We start from the raw sequence: 20,880 nt of genomic DNA on the forward strand, positions 1-20,880 counted from the left end.
TCGAGACTAAATCGAATCAGCATATTGCTCGCCTTAAGCTCGCCCCAATTAGCATAATGTCCCATTCTCAGTCGGTCCATATCGCCATATGGCACTTCAAATCCCCGATCGCCCTTCAGAGAGACGGAGTGGCTCATCATCATTACCAATCACCCGATAATAATACCATCACCGCACAATCTCAGAACATTTTCAGGACGTGAGTTGAGTCTGAGGCACCCCATTAGCAGCTCGCTCTATTCTCTGTGTGGTCTGAACTACGACTACATCAATTGTCACTTTGGCAAGCCCATTTTCGCTTCATAGTCAACCACCTCCAACCACCCCCGGGCAGCATCAGCTTCATCATCGTCATCATCATTTAGAGGACGCACTCTCGACTACGTACGGGCGAAGCTGCTCGGAATTAATTTGCCCGGCATTCTAATTAATCACCAGAAATTTGCTGAATCAAGTGACATCAATATGTCATTGGGGTAGCTCGGTTGCTTGCGTCGTCGTCGTCGATGTCGTAGTGGGATGCGACTCCGAATGTGAGTATCGCTTTCTCGGCCCAGATTTTCTGCCAACTCACTGCACCACCTTATTCCTTGTCATCGCCCTCCGCACGTGAAAAAGGAAATTCTAATGGGCGAGTCAAAATGTCAACGTGAAACGGGATATTAGGGAAAGGTTCTTGAGCCAAAAATTCTATCCTATTGCGTGGCATTTTCAAAGAAGGGAATTCCGTCCAATCTCCGCCTATAAAATAAAATTCCAATCCACTTATGAAAAGGTGAATATTGATTTTAAAAGCACATAGAGCACAAAGGGGTGAGGCACTTTGACCGAGTCTCCACGGATGGCGCCCCCCGTAGGACAGGTTTCAATTTTGCTTTGCTCTGCGGAGGGAAACTACGGTGGCTTATGAGCTTGATTATAAAAACGACCGACCATCGCCGCTGGTGATAATGCCTGCCGCCGGTTTCAGATTTTGGCCTGGTTCCCTCTGGGGATATTGGCGGGGCTCTTCGGTTTAAGAGGGTCGGGATCATCGTTGCCGTCCGGGTCCCGCTTGCTTGCGACTGTGGTGATTCTAACAATGCACAGCGCTGGAGCTTGCTGTACTTCACATTCCGTAACTTCAATGACTTGGTCATAACCGGCTAGCTACAACGTGCAAAAATAAGGGGATAAAACGATGAGCTTCGGGTAGAGTGGCCAGATGTTTTGTGCCACAAATTTACAGTTTTGTTACAAACTCGAGAAGTTATCTTGTCTCTGCCTCTGTCCCGAATCTTCTTATCATTCGTTATTCTGATCCCCTTCCAAATTAATTATTTCTAATCGAAATTTGATGCCTTATGGATGGAAAAGCCACAAACACTTATACCAAAATCGTAAAACCACGATAAAATGTTTCTGTTCATATGTTAGGACCTTCTCTGCTGGTTACCAATCAATCGCCAACCCTACCATATTGTTTGACTAAATCTGAACCTCAGCGATTTTTTCTCCCACTTATTCCGTGCTTTTTTTTCCTCCTGGTAACTTTCCCGATCATCATCTCGCTTTTTGCTCCCGACCAACCCGGCTGACTGAAATGCAGGACAGAAAGAAGAAAAAAAACTGCAAAAAGAAAAAGTGTATCAAAAAAGGGACACACAACAAAAGGATTAGTTAAGGGACTGTGGAGATTGTTGCGGTGAGCGCCCGAACCGGCGATCCCTTTCTTGTGCAAATTTCGCTCAATGCATTCAAAATTGAAACCCAGTAGTAGTGGTTGGTTAGGGTTGTTAACGTCGAGAGGGGGACAATGACGGTGCAAAGTACTCTACAACCGACCGGCATTGGATTTCGGGATAAGATTGTTGGAGAGTTTGCCTTTGTTTCAGTCCCCGGGTGAAGTTAATGATGGAAATTTTGCTCGTGGAAATGGGCTCCCTAACGGTGTTTTTTTTTTGTTAACGCGACAGGACTTTATAGGATGGTGGTTTCTGGGAGGGGAAATCAATTCACGAAAATTTAATAATTAGAAAATTGATTCTAACCATTTTCTCCTGTCTCTTTTCGTGTCTTTTCAGAAAGCCTTAGAGATTACTTTAGCAAATTCGGAGAAATCACAGAAGTAATGGTGATGAAGGACCCCACGACGAGGAGGTCAAGGTGAGTGCTCATCTTTTGTTTTTTGCCTAATAAATAAAGAACCAGGTTGGAGTATTAACGTAGAAACCCTCATTGATATGCTTTAGTTAGTTATCTGTCTAACCTGATTTAGTTTTTCTATGTTCGCTAATATAATCTCGGACACATCCATATATGATCTCAACTACTCAGAGAAGCTTTCTGAGCCTCCACAAAAAGCTATCAATTTTTTCTCCAAGACCAATGCAAATCTTTCTGCAATATGTCTTCCTTGATTTATTCTTATCTTTCTCTTAGCAGACTTCCAAGCTTACCGTGGGAAACATTTTAGGAATACTGCAAGAATACTCCATGCGACAAACCTACCCAACTTTCTGCAGGAACGAGGAATCTTCTAAATTTTTATACAAGTCGTCAAATATTCTTACGAAATCTATTCAAGCTTCCAGTAAGAAGTTTTCAAAGTTTGTTTTTGCTAAAAGTCTTTCAGTCTTTCGAGAGAAAAGTTTAAAGTGTCTTGCTAACAATGTTTCAGCACTAGGCTTTCAAAGTAAAATATCTGGTTACGCATTCCTCCGAATAAAAAGTAAGGCCGTAGGTCTCTGCCCATGTGTTGATGGTTACCATTGTAGGGTCACAAGTCAGCGAGAGTCAGCTTCCTGGTGTCGGTGTTTATTACTCGTGAGTAAATATGCCGACGGCAGATAATTTTGCAAACCTTTTGCCAAGGATTTTCAAACCTTTTGGTCCTCCAAATCATCATCTCATTAATCTGATCAGCAAGCAGGTCCTGGTTCCTTCAAAGAGGATATCGAGCTATGGGGAAGGGCCGTTTGACCGAATACCGTTCGGCAGGATGCCATTTGGCCGAAGGCCACTAGACCGAAAGTTGTTGGGCCGAAAAGGTCATTTGGCCGAAATACCATTATTCTGACCATAGCCGAATAGGCCATTTGACCGAATAGCCATTTGACCGAAAAAGTTACTTGTCATAAGACAGGTTTGTACAATCCCATTTAATTCTACCACTTAAATGTACCTTGACAGATACGTATTGCGACCTCAACAGTAAGGTCGTCTTCAGTGTCTCGTACTTGACTCGACTAAGTTATTTGGTCGAGACGTTTATTTGGCCGAATAGGTTATTTGGCCGAAAATGTTATTAGGCCGAATAGGTCGTTCGGCCGAATGTGTCATTTGACGTCTCACATCTCACTTCTCACTGTGGAAAGTGAGAAATAAGAAGTTAGAAGAAATGAGTGAAAAGAAAGACTCTTCTCATTTGTTTTGCGCTGTGAGTAGTGATAAGTAAAAAAATGAGGGGTGAGTGCTGAGAAGTGAGACGTTTTATTTCTCACTCCTCATCTCATACATTTCACAGTGAAAAGTTAGTAGCGCGATGTGAGTAGTGAGACGTTCAACTTCTCACTTCACACACACAATGAGAAGTGAGAGATAAGGAGTGAGAAGTGAGTAGTGAGATGTTTTACTACTCATTTCTGACTTGTTCGGCCCAATTCGCCAAATGAACTATTCGGCCAATTAACTTGTTCTGCCAAATGATCTGTTGGCCAAATAACCTATTCGGCCAAATGTTCTTTTCGGCCAAATCTCCTTTTCAGCCAAATGTATGGATGACCCGTTCGACCAAATAACTTTCGGCCAGATGTGTATCGGCCTAATGGTTTGTTCGGCCTGGTGGCATTCGGCCAAATGGTTTTCGGCCGAATGGGTTTCGGCCAAGCGACCCTTCCCCTTTTCAGCCAGTAAGCAGTCTTCTAAGTTTTCTATGACTAGTCCTTTGCAGGAGAACCTCTCGGTATACTGCCATAAGCCGTCCAAGCATTCACCAAACAAAATGTCAAGCATCTACGAGTAAAGCAACTTGCGAGAGGCTTGTGGAAAAAGTTTTAAATTCTCTGGAAAAACCTTCCGAGCCGTTCATGAGGAAAATTCTCGAATAGTGAGCAGCCCTTGTTTTAAGCAACCTGAGCATTCAATGCTTTCTGAAGAAGCCTTCTAAGCCGACCCGAACTTCCAAGTTTGTGCAAGAAATTGTCGAAGCATTATGCCTTTTAATCTATAATCACTTTTTATGAGAAACCTAAATGTCTGAAGAGCTACCTTTTGAGCTATTCTGTCTCTTGCACTTTACGTGTAAGTGCAAATTTACGTGTTTCTGCGCTTGGAAGACATCCACAAGAAGCTTGGAAGGCTTTTAGCAGAAACCGAAACGATTTTCTGCAGAGACATGGAAGGCGAAGATCAAGCAAGATCTTTATAAGTGAGGTCAACTGACTTCATGAATAGATGGGAATAACCATCACTTCATTTTGCTATGGAGAAGGCTCATGGCTTTATAGGAACGACTTTTTGGTTTCTGCAAGAATCCCTTGAAGCTTTTTTAAGATATTTTCCAATCTTAGAAGAAGCCTTCGAAGCTTTCCTATAAGCATTTTCAAAACATCCCTTCAGGAGTTGTCCAGCTCTACCAGAATCCCTAAGGATTTTCTGCGAGAACATTTCAAACTTTCTACAAACAAAATATCAATGACTGTGCGGAATGTTTTAGAAATTTCCTGTATAATAAAACTTCCATATTTTTGAAATAATCATTCCAAGCGATCTGCGAGAAGCCTTGCAATCTATCAGTGGGATAAGTTACAAGCCTCTGTGTGAAAACCTTTACGGCAAGAAGCTCCACGCTTATGGCAAGAAGCCCTACATACTTTCGCTAAAAAAATCTGTTTTGCTGTTGCAAACTTTTTTAAGGTCGGCTTGAATGCTTTAAAAGTGTCGACAAAACTATTCAAGAGAACGGTGAGAAATTGTTTTGCGAAAAAAGATTTTGCGAAAAAAAACCCTATCAGCAATTTTACACAGTCGAAAACAATGACTAATTTCTTATGACAATAACGGAAAAATAAAGTTTCGAGAAATGGAAAAATGAAGTGGGAGGCAAAAAATGAGATGCAATAAAAAGAAAGGAAAGTTCGACGACATGTTATTCACTTCTCCCTACTCATCATGAGACGTGAATAGCAAATAAAATAAGAGAAGCAAAACATGAATAGTGAGAATTTTCAAGTTTTGAGAAGCGAGAAAGAACAACGAAAAATAGATAAGAAATAAGCAAATAGAAGCACATGTTTGTGATTCAAACGCAACCGACTGTTGTTGAATTCTGATGTACATAGTTGGGTAGAGAGAAGAGGTGTGAAATGTTGCCGAAGAAGATTTGATGCATTCGGGGAATTGACTGATATCCCATCGTTATTAGCTGGTTATGGAACAACTTCTCGCCAGTCCAGCTGTTGTGTAATTGGTAGTACGTCTGTGTACTTATTGGAATAGTGTGGGTTCAAGTCTCACCGGCAGAAGATTCTTTTTTTGCAATGTCTCATAAAAACAATGGCAAACTTACGGAATAATATGTATTAAAATTAAGCATCTTTTTCAAAAAAGAAATAGGCAAAAATAGTATGAAAATAAAGAACAAAACAGCACAGCAAAAAAAATTAATAGAAAAAAAAGGCATAAGGATCAATCACTAATGCAAAATTGAAAAATAAGAAATAAAATAAAAACAAGAGAATAAATGGGAGAAAGAAGAAAATTTACGAAATCAGAATAATAGAAATCTAAAACAAGACCACAGATTGTAGAGAGAAGACGGATATCGAATAAAGAATATTGAGGAGAAATGAGAGAAGATGGAGTGAAAAATAAAAATAAAGAAAAATAAATTAAAGAAAGAAGAACGAAAGTAAGATGGCATAGGTATATAGAAATAAGAATATATACATGTAGTGGTAAAAACAAATAGCACAGAAGAAGAAAAAAATTAAAAGACATAGTGTTCTACAATATATTTAAAATAGACTTTGAATGAGAAACATTTGAAGCTTTCAATACATAATGCTTTCAAACTTTTTCGCCTCTCTCACACTACAAAGTTGTATTTCTAACGAAATGTCTTTCATTTAGTCTTCTAGTAGCTTCTGCAAGAAGTGATCACATCTTGCTGCGAGAAGCCTCCAGAGCAACCCACGAGAAACTCGACACGGCTGTTTCATAAGGGCCAATGTCGCAAACGTAAACATTGCCTTTACCTGCAAATTCCTCAACAACTAGGACCGTTCCCAGCTAACAACCACTTGGAACTGGTGGCACTCCGCGCCTTTTATCGAACAGATACCGCCAGAATATCTCATCTTCCTGTAATCAGCAGAAGAAGTCAATGTTCACGTTTGCGACTTTCGCCCTTTTGAAACAACCATGTCGAACTGTTTCGAACTTTTGGCGAGAAGCCATTTAGAATGCCTGCGAAAAGCATTGTCAACTTTTTTTTTTGAGTATCTCTCTCCATCATTTTTAGAGCAACGCTGCAAGCATTCGTCTATATGCCTTGCAAGCTGATTGCGAGGAGCCACCTAGCTTCTGCGCGATTAGTTTCCAAGACTAGTTTGTCAATATTTAAAAAAGTTATGTACAATCCGAAATGTTTCCCGGAACATCCCAACAAACAATTTAAGCTGAACAAGCTGGTTTTTAGCTCTTACTGCGCCAGCGCCCGCTGTGAGCAACGACTGAGACGTTGACAGACAAGACTATGGTGACTGCTAGATGGAGGAGCAGGATGGACATAGTCGGCGTCGGTCAAGCTGTGGAACCACTAACGCTGGACGAGGTAAAGGGGCTCTAAAAAACTGGAAAACAGTAAAGCTGCTGGGAAGGACGAGATCGCGGTCGAGCTTCTTAAACACGAAAGTGAGCAGCTGCATCAATCAATCCACCACATTATCTAGAAAATATGGGAGGATGAAGAACTGCCTGCTGGCTGGTTGGATGGTCTCATATGCCCAATCTATAAGAAAGGGCACATACTAGAGTGTGCCAATTACAGAGGGATCACCCTTTTGAGCTCAGCGTACAAAATTCTGTCGTGTATCCTGTTTAACTAACTGAGACCGCTTGAGGAGTCCTTCGTCGGTGAATAACAGGCAGGTTTTCGTGAGGGCCGATCAACGACGGATCAGATGTTTAGCCTGCGGATGATCCTGCATGAATTCCGGGAGTGCAACTTGCAGACTCACCATCTGTTCATTGATTTAAATGCAGCGTACGATTCAGTGAAAAGAAATAAACTGTACCACATAATGTCCGAACATGGTTATCCGGCGAAACTGATTAGACTGATACGTGCAACGCTGGATGGCTCGAAATCAAGTATTCCGATTGCAGACGAAGTGTCAACCTCGTTTGTGACCTTAGACGGATTGAAGCAGGGTGATGCACTTCCGAATTTATTGTTCAACATTGCACTCGAGGGAGCTATTAAGAGATCTGGCGTGCAGAGGAGCAGCACTATCATCACACGGTCGCATATGCTCCTGGGCTTTGCGGACGATATCGGCCTCACGGAAATCGATAGTGCTTGATGGGGATGTGTTTGAAGTTATTGAAGAATTTGGTTAACCTTGGAACGCTTTTGACATGTGACAATGACGTTTCTCGAGAAGTGAAAAAAAATCCTGCGAATAGGGCCTTCTACGGATTACGTAACCAGCTTAGGTCCCGCAACATGCAGGTCACGAACACACTCGCAGCATGCGGCGGAATCGGGGACCCTGCACGTTCGGGTTAACTGGAGGAACATCGCCCAAGACCGACGATTATGGAGCTCTACAATACGCCATGCATAGGTGTATCGACGCTGTAGCCAACTAGGTAAGCTGGTTTTTTGTTTGAAGAAGACTATTTTTGACTATACAGCTTTATCAGCTTTCAATGTTTGTTGGTATGTAACTCTTATGGGATCAACAACGTTGTCTAACAGATCATTGCTTTTTATCTTTTTTTCATCTTTTTATCGACGGCGCGAGATCCAAATTGGTGTCAAATGGCATTAATGTTCTGGCACTTTTGTAACTACGCTCTCGTGCCTTACAGTTTGTTTTCAGAATAATGATATGTTGTACATGGTTCCAGGATCCTATAAGCGTCAGATGTTCATCAAAAATCCCGAAATATTAATTAGAAAAAGTTTGAAATAGCAATCTCACTACATCTACATGACTACTATGACTACTGAATGGTTTGGGTCATTTAGCAGTACGCCATCTGGCTAAATAATTTAATATTTTACCATTATTGTGTTGAGTTTAAAATAGAAGTTAAAAAGCGTCAATTCTTACCTACATGAAAATCTTCTTTGTCCTTTGTAAGAAATGTGGTGATCTACCACCGCATTGTCTCAAAGCATTTACCGTGCGGGACCGAAATCCGTACAGCACCGAAATCCGTCCACCTCATGAGATATCAATAAATTAAAGGGGGTTAAAGGTAATTCATGTAGAAATAATTTATCTTGTCCTGTTCAGATACTTGGTAGTAAGCTTCTAAGGCATAGAAATGGAAAGAAGGCTTTGAAATTAAAACAACAAAAATCAAAAACAAATCGCCACCCACCAAACGCGGAGATTTTGCCGCCATTTTGTTTTCGGGTAGAGCATTATTGCACCAAAAGTAACTGTGTTTCTTTGCCAATTGCGAATCATTACATAAAATAAGCGGAATACAAATCGAAGGGATCGCTTCTCAAGGTGCGTATCGAACTATTTGGTTGTTTGGTTTAGTCAATCAAACTGTTTCAATTTAAATATTTAGTTAAAAAAAATAGCTGTACGGATTTTGATCCTTTGATTCGAAATCCGTCCACGGTGGACGGATTTCGAGTCAGGAGTAGTTTATTTTATTCATTATTTTATTATGTTTTTCGTAGTTTTTAATGAGTAAATGTGAAGCACTTCAAAGTAGAAGCCTTGATGCTTCTATGTCAATCAAAAACATTTTATTTACATTTGATTCCTATTTTCATATGACTTTTTCATATACTAAGGTGCTTATGTGTACGGATTTCGGTGCCCCACGGTATAGTTGAATAATAAAGTACTTAAGTACTAAGCAAGTCTAGTTTACATAAGATCTCCAGTAAGGTCATATATCTCAGAATAAGCGAATTTTTTTAAAATATCATTTTCTAAGAAATTGTTCAGAAGGCCATTTAGAGTCTCACAATCTGGAGCTTGTACCAATATGATATGAGGTTTTCATGAATATCAGCAGTAAAAAGTCATTAAACTTCCAACAGAAGCATGGGTAGCTTCAAATATACTATATTAACAATATGATTCACTCTCACGAAATTTTGGCGACACCACATGTGGCGCCAACTCGCGTCCAAAAGGATCGATACACACGTAAATCGAACTACCCAAAATATGACGATCGTTTTACACACACTTCAAAATGTCATCATGAAAAAAATAGGGATGCTTGATGTTTTTTTTGCAAAGTTAATCGATTATGTTTATTCGAATACAAACGGAAAATCAAATGTTGTAGCAGAAGTGTGGTAGGCATATTTTTGTGGAAATGTATAATAAATTTGATATAGCATGTTGAACTGTATCCGGCGGGACCATGCCAGTGCACCATATCGAAATTGACGCACGCTGAAGTAGTTGGAAAACTATACGAGGTTGCTGTGGAAGTTTACATTCTTCTCGCATTGTACCTACTCGCTCTCTGTTTCGCACACCATGTTGCTGTTTGCTCATTTGTCTGCAACACTTTTATCAAATATACTATTTATATTAACCATATGATTCACTCTCACGAAATTCTGGCGACCCCACATGTGGCGCCAAGTCGCGTCCAAAAAGTTCGATACGCGTTATAATTAAACTACCCAACATATGACGATCGTTATACACACACACTTACGAGCCTCACTGGTATTTTTTAACAGCAAGGAAGGGACCCTGATCAATTTACTTATGTTTTGTTACACTTTTTGAATTTAAATGTAGATTAACAAAATTTGTAGAGATTTATAGATTTATGATTTATAGATATATAGATGCACAAGAGTTTACAAAATGATTGTTTGAGCTCGAAAAACGATGGAATTCCGACATTCAAGACTTAAGGATTTTTGAAAACCTGACGATTTTTATCACATTTTCAAGGATGATATGATCAAAATATTTTACCTACTTGCGAGATGAGCATGTCAAAACCATACTGGAGGTGGCTGAGTTGTATCCTGGTTTGTGTAGGAAATTTTTAGGTTATATATTTCCTTGGAATGATGGGATGATTTTTTTGGTTTTGAAAGTAAGGAACACATTTGTTTTATTGAGTTTTACCAATATTAGCGGAGCTTAATCATTAGTAAAGCTTTTTGAAATTACAGTTCTGATCATTGTTCATCTAGGTTTTTTCCTTTAGGTAGATGAATGGAAGTGAAGCTCGTCGATCACTTCAAAGTCTGACGGTTGTACCAAGAATCATGCAAATAAGAGTCGTTTAGAAGAAAAAAACATTTGGAGTATAATTTTCGTTTATTGGATCACTATTCTGAAGTGTGGGACAATTTTGTTTTCATAAGATTTATCCCTTTTCTGACTTAAAATCAAAACTTTTGAAAATCTTTTACAAAACTACTCTGGTTCCAATCATCCAGATTTTGTAATTGCGTTTTCTGTTGGTGGTATTTGGCTTGGCCTCGGGCGTGACCTAATATTTAAATGTTATTGAAAGTAAAAATATGGTGAAAACTAAGCTGCTGTTTGAAAGAGCCACATGATTTGTAGTAAAATGAATTTGCTTTTTGATTGAATCTACGAAACAATAGATCTAATCTTTAACTACGCATCGGAGCGATACGATTTCTAAGGCAAAATATAGCAACCATTTTTCTAGATTTTCAAACGCTAGCTGGAAGTAAATCCATTTCTAGCCACCTTCAACATGATGTTGTTTTATAGACGAATATCCCAAGTAATAATTTCCATACTTCTTGGATTTATTTAATTCTTATACCGGATTTATAATAGCAATCACCATAGCTAGTTGCTCAGTTTTATTGTCGACAATCATTAAGCTTCTCATGAATATGCTGAAAAAGCTTCAAACGTCAACCGCATATTGACCTTATAAGCGGCTCTACAGTTGTTGTGGAGAGCGTGATAAATCCAACTTTCATAGCTCGATTAAAACCAAAATGTTTGGTCGTAATGTGGTCAAATGAGTTACCCCAATAAGAATATTTGCATTGCAAAGAGTTCATAAAGGTGTTTAATAAGAGCAAATTTTTTCTTAGGGGTCATTCAATAATGATGTCACAGGTTTAAGGGGGAGGGGGTCTAAGATTGTTTTACAGTGCCTATACTAGGTATTCAAAAAAGCGTGACGGAGGGAGGGGGGTGGTCTAGAAATCTAAAAAAGTAGTGGACGTCATAGTTGAATCACCCCTTATCGAAATTTATGATGGCCATATTGAAAATGGAGAAGCATTTTCAAGTCGGTAAAAGTTATCACTGACATTCATGATTAGACAATGTTTTCACCACATAAAACACTTTTTTGGTAGTTGATTTGCATTATAAATATATTAGGGAGAAATATCAATATATTCAAGGGAGATCAGGGATATTGCTGTTACAATTATTTCAAATTGAATGCTCAAAACTACATTATTTTGAGAGTGCGTGGTGGTAAATTATTTTTCAAAGATTTTTTTTGACAGCTGCCGCAGCCAAATTCCCTTTTTTTCCTAAATACTCTTATAATAGGTTTATAGTGGTTATCTAGGGCCATATTTTACACTTATAGTGGTCATCAGAAAGTTGTCGTGTAATATTGGGTTTTATTATTAGATCTTATAAATTGATCTTGAAAACCATCCCTAGAACGGAATAAAACTTGTAATGTTACTTGGGATATCACCGCATGGCTAAGGAAGGCTTTTATATTACTATGGTAGATTATTGTTTAGCATGATCAATTGTTTTGAATAATTTTATGACACCAGTTAAACTTATTCATTCGCATAACAAGTTTCAATTTTGGCAGGTGTTGAGAAAGAATTGGGTATATATGTAAAAAATAGATCGAACCAGTGCATAATCTCTATCCAAGCGTTTCTCAGCTATTTTCAGAGGATTACATATATTTATCGAGTTTGGCTTCGTTATGCTTTTTGACGCTTGAGCTTCAATAAACAAGTTATTTAGACTATAACTTGGTAATAATTGATTCCTCCTTAATTTTTGATATGATGATTGGAAGAAAAAAATCGAGGAAACTCATTTAGTAGTAACGTGGTAAATAATTGACTGTTTGAGCATGAGCATGAGCATGATTGACCGCCCACGGTTGCTACTCCGTTATTGCCAGGCCAGCTGTAATTACACAGAGAACCAATAGATGAAGTTTGGGACTAACATCATCTTCAATGTGTAAGAACTGGTGGCCCAAAAATAAGCAATACCAGCGCCGGCCGTGTCCGAATGCAGGTCAATTAAGGAATGGGTAGGAAAATGTTGACATGATACTCGCTTTGATAGAAGCCGACGAGTCATCTGCACTTCCACGAGAAATCACTGGGATGTTGGATATATGGGGTAGGTATTGTGGCAGGGTTCGTTTTGGTAAACGGTATGCCGTGTATAGCGTGTAGTTTGATCAACTCAAAACATAATCGAACGAACACTAATTATTTTAATTACCGACCGCACTAAGCAGAGCAAAATTGTCGTTGACCAGCCGATCTCTCTGCTAACCGCACAAAGCAGAACAACTTTTTCGATGACCGACCGATCGTTCTGCTCACTGACGCGAACTGAATCTTCACTTTCTAATTAATTTACTCACCCGCACAAAGCAGAACAACATTTCGATGATCGGGCGATCGTTCTGCTAACCGCACAAAGCAGAACAAATTATGTAATGACCGGCCGACCGTTCTGCCTGTTCTCGCGAACAATCTGCATATCTAATAAAAACGCACTCTGATCTATTTTCTTCCAACCTAATAGGTATTTTCTACTAACAAAATGGAAAGCGAGGTAGATAGTTGACAAAAGAGATATATTTGAAATATGCATTGAGAAGAAAGATTTGAATATAGGGGAATAAAAATGTTAGTGTGTGGTTATTGTTGCTACTAGAGACCGAGAATGCCTCTGCATCTCCACAATAACCATGGAAAGGAGGTTGTGTTAGTTGGGTGGGATAAACAGAAACTAATAGGAACGGATTTCTCAAAATACAACATACAACATTACTGGCATTCTGACTTATCGACCGCACAAAGCAGAACAGAACATTTTGGTGATCACGTGATCGTTCTGCGTACTAAATAAAACACGATAAGCACTAGTTTTAGATATTTTATTGTTTATCCATCGTAAGGGTAAACAATCAATCGCACAAAATGGGTGATTGCTTCTTTGAATGCGAGGAAAGTAGAAAAAGGGTAAGGCTTCAATAGTAAAGTTGATTTAAGTGTTGTTATAATATCCTCTTGAACTGATTAACTTGACCGATTACTTGTGCTGCTCAGTAATCAAAACGATTTCTCCAGGATCATCGAGTACATAAAACGAAATGCACAATGGTTATTTGACTTGTACATAAATTACCACTATTCTGTTTTTGTTTAACATCAATTTTAAAGACATAAGTGCTTTTAACGCGGCGAACTATTGTTTTAGGGTACATACTACTAGTTTTACATTGACACTGACACTTTACACTGACAAATTTTTTGCAAGTAAGTTATTAGACGATAAAACTATAAACAGAAGTTAGTGTATAATCTTACTAAAATATGTTTTGCTAAAAAGGAAGTTCGACTTGAATGGATTTGGTTGATTGGAAGATGCTCTCGTAAAACAGTGAAAAATTTAGAAGTAACTAGACGAGATTTATAAGAACGAGGAGATTGAAGTATTGAGAATGAGTCGGTAAATACGAAAAACGAAAGTGAAATCATTAGAATGAAATGGAAGAAATGAAGCAAAATTAAGCTTTTTTTAGGATGTTATGTTTTTATCGGTGCTAACAACAAAATCATCATCAAAGAGTAAATGGAAATAAGATTTGAAAATCATTTCAGCAAAGTAACATAAAAAAATAGAGATGGTTGTTAGGTGCTTGGTAGATTCGTAATAAAGATGTGTTAATATGAAGAGCGGTATTATTTTCAATTACAGATAAAAGACCATAATTTTTATCTTTACTGAAAGTTTGATACATTTTAATATTTATTAATTTGAATATGTTTCGGGATAATATTCAGGCAATTTGATAAAGTCAAGAAGATTGGGAGAGTGGAATAGAAAGCTCCCTTAAATAATTTACTGCTGATTTAGATCTGCGAATGGCTTTTTACGCACCTAATGGAACACCGACTTTATTTGTATTAGTTGAAATGTTCAGCATTTTGGGGTGATTTGCTTTGATCTCTAATATTGATCAGAGCAAAATCAAATCAAATGTTTGTATGGTACTTGGAGTATAATTGAATTTAAGAATTCAGGTATGTTAATGATTCTGAAATTCTGAAAAAGCAACATGTTCATAACATGGTAAAAGGGCCAGTGAAGCGACGAAAGAGAAAATCACACAATATTGTTTATAATCAATGCAGAAAGCATGAGAATTGAAATCAAAATCACAATGAGAGGGCAGTTATAGTGGATGGTCTTTTTCTCGGCCTCGTTTACAAAATTCGATTCGAAATACTGACCACAGAAAACACCGTTAGGTTGTGTATATATCGTGTCGTTTAAAAGTTCTAAGGTAAAAGAGGAAAATAAAAACTATCGGTAACTTCTCGGGAGAAATCTATGAATGGGTATACAAAAATGTAATGTTGCCAAATATCACATAATTTCAGCACAATTGCAACAGCAAAATCATAGTGCGAACGTTTTCTGTTTTTGGACGTTTTGGATACGTCCATTCAGTCAGCGTTAATGCCATAATAGGAGCAGTAGCAGTAGCTGAAACCGGAACTTCTTCAAGAAAAAAAAGCGTTACACTTAACACGCACGCGATGCACACTAAAGAGCTGAGCAGAATTTGTTATTAGACTTTTGTTATTGACCTTTTCAATTTTCAAATAGAAGAATCCGCATAAAAAAAGGGAACGAGCAATTTGCACGTTCATCTTCTTACAAAGCACACCAATAAAGAATCAATAACAGCTTCATTGATGCAAAAATCAGCACAATGCAAAAAAAACTTGAGTTTTTTTGGAGGTTTCGAAGGTACTTAAGAAGTAGAGTATAAAGCAAAGCAGTTAACTTCCGATCAGATCAGTCACCTTTTATTTCTCGCTTCCAATTATAGTTTTGCGCTATTGACACCCAACAACGGATAATATTTGACAGAAATACGCTGGCTATCGGTTTTAGCGTATTGCCATCGACGTATGCACATCGACATAAGAACTGTATGTATGATACAATGCATACAAAAATGGATTTTTCGAAAGTGATGAACGTCAGACTAAAATTTAGCAATTCGAAAATAGCAAAAATTGCTTTTTTCTTATATCTTTAATAATGCTTCAATGCTAGCAAACGCAACATGTTCTATAGTACCTACATCAAATCAATAAATTTTCGTCAAAAGCGGGACAACTCAAATATTGTGTATGATTGTGACGAGCAGCGGAAAAACGCCTGAAATGCTTTTGAAATAAATAGTGTCCAATCACTCCGGGAGATTTGAAACTCAATTATAGCATCTGGTACTCACCCTTGTTGTGTTGTCCACTTCTTTCTCAATCATTTCCATAGCTCGTGCCCACGTTCTTACCTTATTTTGATGCCCTAGCATTACTCCGCTCCTATTCGTCTCGATCATAGCAGAGGCTCTACGAACAAGGATCACCAACACGATAGGGGTCATCAAAACGTCGAAATGGAAATCGGCGATAGAAAAATTGTACTCCAAAAACTTCTCTATATTGGATCGCTGAAAAATTTGACGCAGGAAAAAAAGTTACGTCCGATTTCACGCGTGGCACTCTTCGATCTCCCGTGGTAAATAATTGACTGTTTTACAACTAAAAGGTTCCGTTTAAGGGAGAAAAAAAAGTTGTTCGGGGCCCCTCGGTAGATTTTTTTGAAATAGTCACGAAATGAAAGCTTAAGAGCTATATTTTCACGTAGCGAAAGTATTAGCGATGCTATATTTTTTTGTCGCACACCGCGTTGAATTATCTTGATTCTATGAAATCAATGAAGATTTCTTTTCAAATTAACTCGCATGCATAATCCCATTTTTGAGAATTCCCAAATTGTTATCAGTTTTTGAATATGATTTGACAGAAAGAAACGAACTTTGGTGAACAAACTGTCCGATATGAGAATCTGATATAAATACAATTCAAACATAATTACGTTTGTGGTACAATCTCTCTATATAAAAATGAGTTTGCATTTCCTTTGAGGCAATATAACTCACGAACGGGTTGACCGATTTGTATGGGTTTCTCATTAATCGATTCGTCTTGAGGACAGCTGTGTTATAAAATATCACTAAATTTTGAGGAGAAAGCTGAGAAATTGTGAAAATACAATTTTGATGCGAGTTGTAAGGAAACCCAATACGATCGTGCTAAAAATAATCTAGAGTGCGGCGCTGAATGAACTCAACAATTGACAGTAAGAATGTAAAATATAGTCGACTCTGTAAATCTCGATGTTCTATATCTCGATATCTCTCCCTATGTCGATAGTTTCCTCGGTCCCTACATACATTTTGACTTTCTACATCTCGATAACTTCTCTATCTCGAAATTTTTCTATCCCGATGTGTTGTAATCGTATTTTGTTCTGGATTCACTCTCCTTATGTCGATATGTTCAAATTTTTAGGCTACTAGACCATATTTGGACGATAACAATACAGATCAACCATAAGTAATGATATTTGTTTTGTTGTCGTTTTTCATTGCAACAAGCTGTTTTGGATCTAGTAAATACCCATTTAAATTTTCCTTCCATTCATCGATCTCTTCCTATCTCGATGGTCCCTTCGATATCGAGACGTGGAGAGCGACTGTAGTATAATCCCGAGCAAGGTCGGGTACGTTCAACTAGTTTTTCTTGCGAAAGTATCGAAAAATAATCTATTAAATCCCAAAAAATATCTGATATTGGATACGAAATCGAGAAAGCACCATAAAATGGGCGTAATTAAGTTTAGCCGAAATATCTCACCGTAATGCTACGTTTTGAAAGGGCAAGTGAATTGAACAACTTAGTTGAATGCAATTTACTTGCCAAGAGTTGAACATGTTCAACTTACTGTCCGTTCAAGTGAGTTGAGCGAATGTGTTTGGACGCGTGTAATCCAAACGACTGTAATCCAAGTTCAATTCACTTTCCATGTCTAAATGTAACAAAATAATCATACTCATTATGATAAGCGCAACATAACAAAACGCAGTCGGATGAGTGTCATCTTCATGGCTTTCCACTCAAGATACATATTCATTCAATCAATGGTGGGCAGCGAAAAGTTTTCAATTCATAATAAGTTGAAACGCAGGTGTTAAGTTCCAGTAGGAATTTAGGACACCGAAGAGGAAGAAGAATGATGCATTGGAATAATATCGATAATATTCAGAAAGAATTAATCAAATTTCTTGCTGAAGAAAATGATAGAAATTTTAATGTTTGCGGAACGCCTTTCACAGTTTGAACGATTGAAGCAAAGGTGTAGTTTGTCTGCTTTGCACTGCTTCATCGAAATATTTACAGTAGTGTTTGCATTTAACAAAGTCGATATTCCGGTAATCGATTTATTGAAAAATGTATGGACATCCCCACACTGTAAAATGTCATCGAACAACTGTATGACTACTCACCGGAAGATGGCAGGAGGGTTTTCCAGCACAAGCTAGAAAAAAACATGTTTAAATTCCTCTTTGCTCGCTAGATGATGTTGTTATCACCGGCAAATTGTTCGCCATTTCGTTGTATGGGAAAACTCAAAGTGAACCATATTGTTAATATAATATATTTGGTAGCTTGTAATGTGAAGCTTACATGTTGCTTCCAGAAATTGTATTGGCTTCTCACATAAACTTCTTATCAAAGACTTGTGAGGTTTCTTACCATAGTTCTCAAACATGTTTGATGGATAGAAACTTTAAGCAGTGCTGTCCAAAAAAAATTGCTCTGTGATTTTCCATAGACCAAACAGTTGTGTAATCTTGTTTTTGTGAATGCAACTACACAGCAAAAAGCAACTAGAATTATAAAAATTGACTACAAATCGACAGTCTATTGAATGACATCATATTATTCAAGCAAGAGTTTCAAGTACGTGCTTGAAAAAAAAAAAATCGGACTTTAGCAGTAAACCTGCCAAATGTTTGTAAGAAGCCTTTCCTATTTCAGAAAGCAACTCGCCAAGGCTCCGTTACAAGCTACCCAAGAATCTGTTTAAAGTTTACTGAATTCCTATGACGAAGTTTCCTGTTCATATCTTCCGTATTTTTGCGGTAACCGCTCATATTTTTCTTTGTTTTAGGTAAAAGATTAAAAGGTTCATAGTTCTTTTCAAGCTGCTGCACAGCATTTCTACAGCTTGATCAAAGTGCAGACAGTATCACATTATGATGAGTTAGAAAGCTTTCCATCACTCAAACAGGAAATTGGAAAAGCGTTGTGCAGCCGCACTGCTGCCCTGGCTTACTGCAAAAGAAACTCTTCCATCTGCGGCAGCTGAGACTTGACTTTTTGTTTCTCACATCCTTCAACATCTTTCTCTCTCGCGCCCCATAGAAGGAACCACTCCAAGGAAGTAAACGCGCCACTAAGCCAATTGAGTGGAATTAATTGAGTGTTGGTAATGCGATAAATTTTAACAAGTTTATTGGAGACAGAGTCCGTTGCAGTAACAGCAGCAGCGAAAGTCCCTCTCTCTCGTGGTAACTTTTCAATCCATCGGCGACTAACCGCACTCCATCGAGAACCGGAGACAGCTGCAGCGTACTCTGGAAAGTTTTTCTTTTCAATCATCGTCTTGTGCCCTGCCGGCCTGCAGCTAGAACCAACACCCCGAGATGACGAGAATGAGGCTCACAAAGTCGTTCACTTGGTCATTAAGGGGATATGCGTTATCTGTATGAAACAAAACATTCAGAGATTCATTTATTTTAGTGCTTGTTCATAGAAATTGAAAAATACTTCGTGACAAATAAAATTTTCTAAATATTATATGAATTTAGTCGAATGAATTTTTAAAATATGCTCTAAATGCGAAAATATTTGATGCCTTATTACATGAAATATTTCTTGTCCATTCCATCTCGCCGTTTTACATCACACATCCTTGCGTTTCATACTGTGGGTGGGTGAAAATTGTTGATTTAATCTTTATTTTTGCGCACCCTCCCGCTCCATAATGCTGCTAGTCGCTTCGCTTGTGACGGCGGCGAGTATTTATTTTTCCTCGAGGGTGAAAATCGGTCCCCAGTTCCGGGCCCGGGCTGCGAAGAAATCTAATTGTCTTCGTGGTGGAAAATAAATCAAAACTGCGCTATTTTCAGTGAAAACAACGACGATTCGCTTCTATTGCCGTTGATGCTACTGATGCTGCTGCTGCTGCTGGTGGGTGGATGATCGGTGGATGACGATATTGGCTTCCCCTTAAAACCAATATAACAAAGGTACACTGCGACTGGTGTTGCTGCTGGCTTCTGGGGCTGATTCTCGTGCAGACACCAACAGTCAGCCAATTGACGATAACCGTGCACTCTTTAGTCAACAAATGGAGTAGAGATGCGCGCTTATGGCTTCCGCAGTAGGATGGGGGGCAGTCCCGTGGAGGGCGAGGGGTGTGAAAATCCAATACCAAAGGAAGTGGATTGGAAAGTCTCATGAATAAATTGTTTTTCTATTTCCTTCTAGCGTAAATAAAGAGTTGTTTTCCTTTGAGCTGCACTGGAGACAAAGTCCTTTACTAGCGCAATTGTGGGTTCTCGATTGCCTGAACGTTATCTAGGCGATAGAGTGATGCTCTAGCTGTCGGTAGAGAGACGACACGGACAGTTGTTTTCTGGAACTGTCCAAACTACTTAACTTACATATCAAATTAACAGTTTAGGTATTGCTCATCGCATATTGCTTATCAGGTATTGCTAAAACCAGATTACTTAGAAAAAGTATTTAAGCTCTTTTAGTGGAATGTCTTCAACTGTCGGGGACGAGTTTAGTACTTTCTAATTAATTCCACTACGTTTTGTTATTTTTACAGATACGTATTTCTACCTCAACGAAAGGTCCAAGACACTGAAGACGGCCTCACAGTTGAGGCCGAAATACGTATCTGTAAAGATAACAAAACGTAGTGGAATTAAATGGAAAATACTAAGCTCGTCTTAGACCGCAGATTGCTTAACCGTTTAGAAAAAAATATCAAATAAAACTTTTTATGTGTTTCTGAGGAAGACCATGAATAACGCAGTCATAAAAATTTCTAAATAACTTTTTTAAGCAGTAATGAAAAAACTGCGGAATATAATCATGGAGAGGTAAAATGAGAAATACAAAGAGAAACTTTTGTAAAATATCTTCGAGAGAATTATGAAGAAATGTTTGAGCAAACACTTGATCAATGTATGCAGAAAACGCTCTCAGATAATAATGATGGATAATGAACAAGTTCATCACTTGGGTAACCGTACCCTTAGTGGAGGTAGTACCAATAGTGGAGGTAGTGGGGTTTGAAAGAGATTTTTCTTGATTATACACTTTACAATGGTTATAGTTGATGCGTCGTCCTTTAGATATCCTGTCAAATACAACTTATCCCAAGACTTCCCCCAAAAAACTATTGAAAACAATGATTTGCCTTAACAAAATTGACTTCTTTGCACCTT

The 20,880-nt window shown here is 38.3% G+C and overlaps 1 protein-coding gene across 5 annotated transcripts in view; it reads left to right on the top strand.

Moving 5' to 3' along the window:
- The first annotated feature begins 2,060 nt into the window (after positions 1 to 2,060).
- The window catches only part of LOC134208669 (RNA-binding protein Musashi homolog Rbp6), a 1,173,986-nt gene continuing 1,155,166 nt past the window's right edge, over positions 2,061 to 20,880 (top strand). For all 5 annotated transcript variants that reach the window (XM_062684446.1, XM_062684445.1, XM_062684448.1 and 2 more), the window contains exon 1: positions 2,061 to 2,145. In XM_062684446.1, the coding sequence (XP_062540430.1) occupies positions 2,111 to 2,145 (35 nt within the window). In that variant the 5' untranslated portion in view covers positions 2,061 to 2,110. The remainder of the gene's footprint in view (positions 2,146 to 20,880) is intronic.

Source organism: Armigeres subalbatus, chromosome 2 (genome assembly GCF_024139115.2).
Source record: "Armigeres subalbatus isolate Guangzhou_Male chromosome 2, GZ_Asu_2, whole genome shotgun sequence".
Taxonomy (NCBI): Eukaryota; Metazoa; Arthropoda; class Insecta; order Diptera; family Culicidae; genus Armigeres; species Armigeres subalbatus.